The 11070-nt window shown below is 39.0% G+C and overlaps 1 protein-coding gene across 1 annotated transcript; it reads left to right on the top strand.

Moving 5' to 3' along the window:
• Positions 1 to 3641: 3641 nt before the first annotated feature.
• LOC104861994 (olfactory receptor 8S1) lies at positions 3642 to 4595 on the top strand. The gene has a single exon (XM_010623690.1). The coding sequence runs from the start codon at positions 3642 to 3644 to the stop codon at positions 4593 to 4595; it is 954 nt and encodes a 317-aa protein (XP_010621992.1).
• Positions 4596 to 11070: the final 6475 nt, after the last annotated feature.

The following is an 11070-nucleotide window of genomic DNA, read 5'->3' as shown; positions in this document are numbered from 1 at the left end:
GAGTTATTCTTAAAGGAATCCAGAAAATATAATCTCATGTTCACTTCTCTTTTTAAAATGATATGCACAAGACAAGATAACAAAAAAATGTTCATTTGACAGTTGTTCAAATATAGCTAGCTAGGTAAATTGTTAGACTACTCCCCCTTCTCTCCTTTTCCTTCTGGCAACACTCCCGATTGAAACCATAGACTTTTCACCAACCTACATCTCCAGCCTTTTTCAGTTTTTATTTTGAGACAATCTTTCAAGTTCCCCATGTGGGATTCAAGCTAGCAATCTCCCTAACACAGTCTCCCAGTGTGGGATCATAGAATAAACTATCACTAACACAACCCGGTTATAAATTACGTACTTTAGGAAGAGAGCCTCACTGAGTCCTACTTTTCATCTAATTTCTCTATGTAAGCATCCAAATTTCCTTTCACATCTTCTACTACATTTCAAAATATAAATATTTGTTTTTAATTTAAATCAAGGCAGCAATACTCCCTTTTGCAAGGTAAATGGGCAAATTTAGGAATTCATGTTTACTTTTCCCTGCAAGGTTGATATGAAGCCCTCTTCCCTTGGTCACACTAGATTATCTGTACTGGGAGCCAAGGTGAGTATATCATGGAATTCCACAACCCAGGCACCCACCTTTCTTTCTGAGGGGTTCTGTGGACATTTAGCATGGAAAAGGAGTTTTAACGGGATTGCATCTAAGTCTACACTGACAATAAATATGACAATATTCAAGTTAATATCTAATCAAAAAGATGCTAAATTGAAAAATCTGAGGAAATTCTTTGCTCTTGAGGAATGCGCAAGAGTTTGTTATGTCACAGAATATTACAAACTGCATAAAAGAAAAACTGGAGAATGTGTATTAATTTGAGCCACGACCTAGTCTACAAAATAGTCAGCAGACAAAACTGAGAGGTCACTTGAATTTAAGTTCAGACAGGGATTTGGAGTCTGGAGACTTGTCTGAATTTCTAAATGCGAAAACAAGGAAAAGCAAATATGGAGCCATCTAATGTTCCTGCAGAAATAGAATTTGTTAAGGTAAATACCATTGGAAAGTCCAATGTCAGGCTGCAGTATTAGGTAAAATCTAGAGGTTTCAGAGTAGATTCAAAGTAAAATTGCACCATCAAGATTACTGAATGGAATTCCAAGCAAACCAAGAAGGCTCATGAAGGAGAAGTTGAACCTGAGTACACAGTGATGGGTCAGGGCATGAACTGGATATGACAAACAAAAATAATTACCTAGTAAGGTAACTCAAACTTGACATTGGAAAATTCCAATTGGAAAACCAGGACAAATAAATGTACTCATACAGTAGATCACAACAGATTAAGCAAGGTTATTTTCTTATTATTATAAGTAGGAGGTCTTACACAAAGTTAAATAAATCCATAAAAATATTTGGTTTATTAGAAGTAGAGATGACTGGACTGACAGAGTGAATGCAAGAGTGAATAAACACAAGACTGTGTAGCTAAATGAATGGGTGAACTGAAAAGTTATCAAACTCGGATGAGTTTATGGAGAGATGAATAAGTTCGTGCTTTTGTAAAATCCTCCAAGTGAGGACAGAAATGAGCAAATAAGTGAGCATCTCTGTGGCAAAAGAAATATTTAGGTGCCAGTTAGTGTAGCAGAAGATAAGTCTTCAAGTCCACTAGTAGCCAAGTCCTTCAACTCCACATCTCCTTTCCTTTCCTCATTTCCCAGGCTCCCTCAAACTCTTTTCTTTCTCTCCTTTCTTCCTTTCTTTTTTCTTGTGTGCTTCTGGGGGTCAAACTCAGCACTTTTTATATATTAGACAAATGTCTCACCCCTGGGCCACAATCCCAGCCAAGGGCTTGTTTATTTCTAAAACTGAAATTCAAGCTGGGGGCATAACTCAAGAAGAAATGTACCTGATCTATGTACCATTTGTTCCATGCTAGCATTCTTTCTACATTCAACAAACTTCACTTAGGATCCATTGTATGCCTCTCAGTCTGCTAGGTGTTCAGGACTTAAGATAGATGATTGGATACTAACCATTTTAGTAACTTGGTTAGAAAAATTTTTTAAAATTAGTACCTTCTACTAAAAGCCAACACAAGACAAACATCAAAGAGAAGGTACAAAACATTTGGAAAGGTGAAATAGCAAATTACAATAGAAAGAAGCAGGATTGCTAAAGAAATTGATATCAGCTGGTCAGGGTATAAAAAGCATGATATTGCAGCTACATGAGCAAAGGTTGGATGTAAAGTTATCTACCCAATTGCACTCAATACCCAGTATGTTATGACAATTTCAACTTCCATTTCTGCCTTGTAAAACTGGGATGACTTAGCCCTTGAAATTTTACTGTGTTCATCAAACAGGACAAAAGGTTAATGTTTAAAGTTACCTGGATTTAGCTCAGTGGTTCTGCCACCTGATTCACAAGCATAAGGTCCCATGTTTGATCCCCCTTACCAAAAAAAAAAGAGGCTCAATCTTTTCTAAATTTAGGTGACTGGTTCAGCAGAAGCCAAGAAAATAACCTGGTAGTAATCAGAATGTTATCCACCCATAAATTGTGTGCTTTATTATAAACACTGGTGAAAAGTGATCTATAAATAGTTTTATTTCTTTTGAAAATTCAACAGCACAACAGCTATCATCAAGGCAGAGAAGAGAAATGAAATGAAGACATCAAGGCTGTCTTGTAGGACCAATGGATACCGTGATTTGGCAGGCCGGAGACTGATTAGAACCACCTAGGTAATATTTCAACTACCCATCCCTAGGATCCACCAGAACATGTAAATCACAATATCTGGGGAAAGATGTTACAGCAGAATAGGTTAGTTCTTAAATATCATACCCAGAAATTCCTAAATTATTCAGAAGAAATGGTACAAATTATACTGCAGAAGAGTAGAAAAAGCTTTATTTCTAAGGTCATATAGAGTGAATAGAAATCATAGCTATTCAAATTTTAAAACTGAGCATGTTGTATCAGTGTGAGATTCCAATTTTTTAACTTGAAATTTGTAGATTTAGGAATCTAACTCTCTGCCCTTATCCCTACTCCCTACCACATACTCACCATTTGTGCACGAATGCACAGGTACACACACATACACACACACTTTAAAACTGTCCTTTGAATAAAATAAACATATATATCAGAAACACATGACAAGTAAAAATTCAATCGATTTCTGATGTTAATGGTAAGAATTATAGAATCAATGCAATGAGTACTGCACATTTTGGGAAAACAAGAACAGAACAAACTTGTAATATGCTACATAAAAAAAACACTTTCATTTTTTCAGAACTAAAGTAAAAGTGAGCTAAAGGGGATAAAATCAAGTAGTCAAGGACTAGTCTGAAAAGCAATGACTTTCTGCAGTCATTTGGGTTACAAGACTCCAAACAGAAAGATCAACAGGGGCCAGGGATTTAGCTCAGGCTCAGAAGTTGCTCAAGTGCCAATCGTATGAGAGAAAGATTCTGGAGGGGAGGGGGACAAGGTACAAAATCTATGCAAAAGATGAGTAGGCAGGCTGGGGAAGGGTGCAGTAGAAACTCTGAGGTGACATGAAGACTGCGTAACTGCCTCACCTTCCTCTCTGTGCTGTTCCAGAGGGGCCTCTTCTATCATGGCCACAGGAAACCACAGCACCATCACTGAGTTCATCCTCCTGGGGCTTCCTGCTCAGCCACAGATTCGGGCCCTGCTCTTTGCGCTCTTCTTGGAGTTGTACCTTGTGACCATCATGGGGAACCTGTCGATGCTGCTGGTCGTCAGGGCTGATTCTCAGCTCCACGCACCCATGTACTTCTTCCTGAGTCATCTCTCCTTCCTGGATCTTTGTGTAACATCAGTCACTGTGCCCAAGATGCTGGAGACTCTCCTGTCTCAGAGGAAATCAATCTCAGTAAAAGGCTGCCTGACTCAGGAATTCTTTGTGTTTTCGACTGCAGGGACTGAAGTCTTTCTGCTCTCAGTGATGGCCTATGATCGCTATGCTGCCATCTGCCATCCACTGCTCTATGGCCAGATGATGAGTAGACAGTTCTGCGGGGGTCTGGTGTGGGCCTCGTGGGGACTGGGTTTCCTGGATGCTCTCATTAACACTCTCATGGCTTGGAATTTGGACTTCTGTGAGTCTTACGTCATGCCTCACTTCAGCTGTGAGCTGCCCTCCCTATTCTCTCTGTCCTGCTCTGATGTCTCCTCCAACTTTGCAGTCCTACTGGGCTCCACTGTTCTTCACGCTTTTGGGACCTTCCTCCTGATCTTTTTCTCTTATATGCATATTGTCTCCACCATCTTGAGCATCAGCACCACCACAGGCAGGAGCAAGGCCTTTTCCACCTGCTCCTCCCACTTCACTACTGTGATTTTGTTCTATGGATCTGCTTGTCTTCGCTATTTTGTCCCAAACTTAAATTCTTCAATGGAATTACTTTTCTCTGTGCAATACTGTGTGGTTACTCCCCTGGTGAACCCCTTTATCTACAGCCTGAATAACCAGGAAGTAAAAGCAGCTCTGAAAAGGATGTTGCAAAAGGGTTTACATTTTAAATCACAGAGAAAAATTAGAAAATAGAGTAAAATTGCACCAAGATGATTAGACAGAAGTCATTGGGAAAACTTTTTTTTCCTAGTACCAGAAATTGAATTCAGGACCTTGTGCTTCCAGACAGATGTGGTCCCACTGAGCTACATCCCTGGTCCCAGGAAAACTTTTTTTTAAAGTGTGTCAGATACAAGAAAATGTCTTGTAAAAGGGATCTCTAGAATTGTCAAGGAAGGAACATAAGGTAATTTCTTCCTTTGGCTCATATTTAATGTACAGTGGCAATCTAGAAGTCTGGTTTCAGACTTCTCTTGTAAGAAGAAACATTTTTGAAACAATATTTAGGTTTATAAGTGACAAACTGTCGATAATCCATAATTTTATTTTGACCCATGGTGATTTGAGATTTGAGCTTAAGATTCACTACAATAAAAGAGTCAGAGCCCTCAGATACTGACAAACTTTAGAATCCAGGTTTGAGAATAGGTTTGAGGATGAACTTAGACAGCAATAGAGAAAACAGAAGAAGCTACTGACTGGAGGAGGAAACAGTTTCTTAGGCCAAAGCACAGCCTTACCAACACTTTCCATTTTCTGTGCCTCTCCTGACACCTTCACCTGGAAAGCAGCAAAGGGTAAAACACTAACTCCTAGCATGGCTGGCAGAGTTGTCCAATCCCTAAGTAAACCACTGTTGAGGCTGCTGAAGGGTAACTGCCAAGCCTATTCTCGAGATGAATTAGTTGTTTCTTCTCATTTCTCTGCCACACTTTCCACTTGCTGAGCCTAACCTCCAGCATTAGAATCTGGGAAATGACTTTGCTAACATCTTCATCTTAATAATAAAAAGCTAAGTACATAGGACCAGAATGGGGCTGAGGACCAACAAAAAATTAATTGTTTTACTAGATAATTAGATAAATGTGGCCCTCCTCAGACATGAAGAGGAAACTAAACAAAGAAAGGCAAGTGGGAGAAGACAGAATGGGAGGAATCGGGGGAATGATCAGGGATGTAGCTCAGTGGCCTGGTGCAAGGTCCTGAGTTGGATCCCTGGTACAAGAAAAATAAATAAGTAAAATAAGATGCTAAAAGAGGAGAAGAATTCAACCAGGGTCTGAAGAGTGAGGAAAAGGGACACTCTTGGGAGCACAAGAGTTGGAAACTTAGGTCTACACTTGGGCTGGAATCCTAGGAGTCTGTGAAATTTACCATACCTACAAGAGCAGAGAAGTTCTATAGGAGGAAGGAATTCCTGTAACACTATACTAAGGCAAAATATCAGGTAGACTACACCAGTGGTTCTTTCTCCAGACTTTGGAATTCTCATGAATTTCCAAGGAACTTTGAAAACAATAATTTCCTCTTTTCCATTTTATTGCATCTCATCACACAAGATCTCTCCTCCCAAGGGGATGTCAACCTTTGTAGATCCCTTCCAGATTTAGAAGATACTCCAAATTTAAGTAGATCCTTTCCCTGAAAGAGATTTGACTTAAAGAAATTGCATCTAATAAATACACATTTACCTAATTTTAGAATTTCATATAAGGTGAGCTTGTTTTAAGTCTTTCCACAGTTTTGCCTTAGTGTGTTTTCTAGTTTTGCTTAACTTTGTGAATCTCAAGAATTTTCGGCCCCAGACTTCATCAAGCAGATGGGTGAGTACCAGCCAGCTGCACAGGGAGCTCGCCAGAACCCTGACCTTCATCAAGCAGACCAGTGAGGATGGGCATCTGTGTGGCATACTCCCCCCACCCATGCTCTCAGGCCTCCTGGTTGTGCTGAAACCTGAATCCACACTACAGAGGCACAGGTGATCATAAAGGCCATCATACTGAGCTCCAGAAGATAGAATGGAAATGAACAACTACAATAAAGGCACATCAGACCGCTGTAGTTGGTAAGTTGGAGGGATCACCACCTTCCATCAGAACTTGGACTATCTTCAGGAAAAGGGCAGCAGTAATCTGGAGTAGAAACCTTCCATCAGAACTTGGACTATCTTCAGGAAAAGGGCAGCAGTAATCTGGAGTAGATCCTTGGAGAGTTCAACCCTGCAGGAGGTCAGGGAGCTCAACTTGGGCTTTCAGACAGAATTCAGCCTGAATCTCAGGGGTCTGCCATTGGCTAGTTGAGACTAATTGACTTAGTTCTGCACATTGCTGCCCACATTATCTATTGTGACAGCAGAGATACACCCTGAAAGAGGCTCTTCAAATTTTTTCTTCTTTCTTTTCCTCATATTTTTAATTTTTAATTTTCAGTTTTAAAACTTTATTTTTCCCATTCTGCAAATTCTTTCTTTTTTCTGTCTTCATTTTGCCACTCAGTCTCTTGCTCCCCCACACGATTCTTTATCTCCCTTGTTGTTCCTGTTCCTGCCCTAATTCAGATTTCTTCTTTTTCTTTTCTTTTCTTTTCTTCTCTCTTTTTCCTTTACTTCAGTGTCATTAGTTTCAAAGGAAAGTAAGTCCCGATTAATGTTAGGTTGCTCTATTCTTGTCTTTGTTCTTGCACTCTGTCTTTCTCTCTTGTCTTCAACAGTTTCCTAGAGTTTGAGTGATCATCCTGTGTCCTCTGGCTTCAATTGAAACCTTCTCTGATTCTTCTACCTACCTCTTCCCCTCCTCCTAACTCCTTCTAACTCCCCATCCTGAAGGGTAAAGTTGCTATTTTGAAGAGTTTTTTCACTATAAACATATTTTGGGCTGGCTCTCAATTTTGATTTAATTCACATGGCTAAATGTGATAGATTAATAACTACCACAAATGGTCAATTTCTGAGTTCGATCCCCAGTACCAAAAAAAAAAAAAAAAAAAGGAAAATGTCTTAATTTTAATTTGTATGTTTTAAATGTTTGTGAATTTCTTGTTTTGCTTAGGCACTGTGTTTTGTTAAAATTACATTTTCTTCTTATTTTGTTGCATTTGGACTTAGTTGCTTCAAAATGCTGCAAAATAGGTGTCTCATGAGATAATGTCAGATAAAGACAGCTCAGGCTTTTATTTGTCCCTTATAGAATCATAAACAATGGTTACTCTGCCAGCTAGTAATTGCCCTTAGGGGAGCTGCCACCCTCAAAGTAGAGGACAGGTTTCTCCAGTTGCCCGCTGGTGAATCCCCACTCCCATTGATGCCAATGGCTGGTGAAACATTGACCATATTGGCTATCGGGTTCCTTTCAGAAACAGATCTCTGATTGCATGGAACTAGGGGAAACTGAGGTGACAACTGAGGGGTCATGGCCAGGGCTATTCTCTGGCAGATACCCAAAGGTCCCCTGGAAGAAACTAGCTCTCAACAGCCTATCCAGGTAATCAATAGAAAATCTCCACATCTTGTCCTATCTGGACTCCTCTGTGAGGAGAAAGGGGAACTGTCAGTGAACACCAGGTATCCTTAGTCTCAGAGTGACCTGAAATGATGCCATCAGAGCCCTTTCTTAAGCCTCTGTTAAGAGTTGAGCTACAGGTCTGTACTGCCTTCTCTGCTACTAGTAAGACAGCCCTCTAGACAAATATAAAAATCTTTCACAGATTAAAAACTACTGAGCCTTCTCCCCACCACCATCTCCTAGGCATGGTCTTCATCATTTATGTGTGTAGGGGAGAAAAACACCTTTTCTGATAGGTTATGGATTTTGGAATGGTGACTGTGGTCTTATAAAATGCTATATGGTGATTTTTTTTATATTTAACCATCTTGAGCTTTATTTGGACTTTTTCTCTCTGGTAGTGAGTTAGAAACTCCTCTTCAACTTTCTCCAATTTGTTGGGAGTTCATTTGAGTATCCCTTGTAGTCAGACTGCTCCTCCTTCCATAAAGTCAGACTAAGTAAGACAACTTGCAAGAACTGTTTTGTCTTACACTAGGGAAAAATAGCAATTGGTAACTTGCATTTGTTTTTACATGCTAACTAGAATATGGGACTATTTTGGTCAGCCTTTCTCTTCCTTCAAGTGTGCAGGTAAGGAGTTAATAAAGGTTCCTTTACTAATGTGGATTATGGCTGCTAGGAAGACTTATGACTTTCAAATAGTTAGTGAATTTAAAATGGACCTTAGGGCTGGGTATTTAGCTTAGTGGTTCTGATGTCTGCCTTACAAGTGCAAGGACATGAGTTTGATCCCCAGTACCAATAATAATAATAATAATAATAATAATAATAATAAAATGGACCTTAAAGGAGTAGCCTTGTCTTGCCACTAATAAAAGTTGCCTAAAAGACTGGATAGACAATAGAAATTTCTCAGAGCTTTCTCTACCCTAGAGCCCAAGAAAGAAACTCTGACTTAGCATCTCTGGAGGTGATCTCTTTTGCAGGAAAAGTGCCCTATTTTTCTCTCTCTCTTTCAAGGAACTAGAAAGCAGTGGTTTAAATTTCTTGGTTTACTAGCAATACTTCTCTAAACATGATCATATAGCTGAAGTCAATTGTAAGTTGTGCTCTAAGAGTACCTATTGAAGTAAGGATATAAGTTTCCTGAGAAAGATAAGATTGTGCACTGGTAAAGCGTAGATAGTACAGTCTGTTTTTATTTTCTGGTTCTCTCTCCAGAAGTAGCTAACTGCCCTGGAGTGGAATAAACCTTGGGGGATGCCCTGGGGGCATAGGAACCAAGAAGAGACTTATGGGATGCCACATTTGTTTCTCTTGTTTCAGATTAAGAACTCCATATCTGAACCTCACACTTCTTTCAAATGTATTAAGGAGCAATTTAGTATTTCTCTACACTGGGACGTGGTGTGCCTACCTCCTAAAGCCAAGTACACAAAGGAAAGTACTGTGATGCTATCTCACAATTAGAATTATGCTGTAAAAGAAAGAAAATGGTCAAAATCATCTTATGTTGAGATTTTCTTTATAATAAGAAGTAATTCTTCCAGCAAATTTAATGACTATTTTTTAATATTTAGATCTTTAATCCACTTGGATTTTAGTTTAGTGCATGGTGAAAGATAAGGATCTAGTTTTAATCTTTGGCAGGTTGAAATCCAGTTTTTCCAACACCATTTATTAAAGAGGCTATCTTTCCTCCACTTAGGGTGGTTGGTTCCTTTGACAAAGATGTGGTAGCTGAGTACATCTGGAGTTGCTTTTTTATCTTCCAGTCTATTTCACTGATCTTCTGGTATGTTTCTTTGCCAGTAACATGCTGTTTTTATCACAGTAGCTTTGTAGTATAGTTTCAGATTGGGAATTGTTATACCCACTGCCATGTCTCTGTTGCCTAAGATAGCTTTTGCTATTCTAGGTCTCTTCTGGTTCCAAATGAATTTTTGGATTATTTTTTCTAGATAAGATAGACAGAACTCTTGAAGACATTGGCATAGGAAAAGACTTTATGAACAAATCTTCAGTAGCACAGGAACTAGCAGGAAAAATCAACAACTGGGATCTCATCTTATTAAGAAGCTTCTGCACTGCAAAAGAAACCATCAACAGAATTAAGAAACAACCCACAATGTGGGAAAAAAATTTTTATCAGCTGCTCCTCAGACAAAGGACTATTATCTAGAATATATAAAGAACTCCAAAAAATCAGCCCCCACAAATATAAAGACCTGATTCAAAAATGGGCATCTGGTAGGAGAGAGTGAAGGGAGGGCAGGGACAAGGTGAAAAAATGAGAGCCAAGACCTGTCATGTAAAGGTACAAGATCTCAATGTTGAATGTAACTGTACTGTATACCTAAAATGTACCAATAAGCTCAATTTTTAAAAAAACAAAAATGAGTATCTGAAATGAACAGACATTTCTCAGACAAAGAAGTAAAAACAGCAAGTAAATATATGAAAAAATGTTCCACATCACTGGTCGTTCGAGAGATGCAGATGAAAACAACACTGAGATTCCACCTCACCCCACAAAGAATGGCTGCTATCAAGAAATCAAACAATAACAAATGTTGGCGAGGTTGTGGGTTTAAAGGAACCCTTCTCCATTGTTGGTGGGAGTGCAGACTGGTGCAACCACTATGGAAATCAATATGGAGATACCTCAAAGAGCTTGGACTAGAGGTTCCATTTGACCCAGCCATCCCTCTGCTGGGTATCTTTCTAAAAGAATCACACCACAGTGTTATATGCACATCAATGTTTATAGTGGCACAGTTTGTAATAGCTAAAACTTAGAAACAGCCCATTTGCCCATCTGTTGGAAACTGGATAAAGAAGATGTGGTTTTTCTATAAAATGGAATACTACTCAGCCATAAAGAATGAGAAATTAGAGTCATTCATAGGAAAATGGATACATATAGAGGATATACTCTTAAGTGAAATACATAAGTCACAAATGTGTAAATTCCGAATAGTTTCTCTGGTGTGAAAAACTATAATGGCACACAAGATCCTAATGGGATAATTAATGGTGTGAAATAGGAAGAAAAGGGCTAGAGGTGTAGGGAAAGTGGGAAGGGTAGGGGAAAGGAAATAAAGGAAAAGAAAAAATATGATAAAATGAAAAAATAGAAATAAAAAATTTGTAAATGGGGGGGT

Source organism: Fukomys damarensis, unplaced genomic scaffold (assembly GCF_012274545.1).
Source record: "Fukomys damarensis isolate Sample0158 unplaced genomic scaffold, DMR_v1.0_HiC HiC_scaffold_15, whole genome shotgun sequence".
Classification (NCBI taxonomy): Eukaryota; Metazoa; Chordata; class Mammalia; order Rodentia; family Bathyergidae; genus Fukomys; species Fukomys damarensis.
This window is presented reverse-complemented; position numbering and strand designations above follow the sequence as displayed.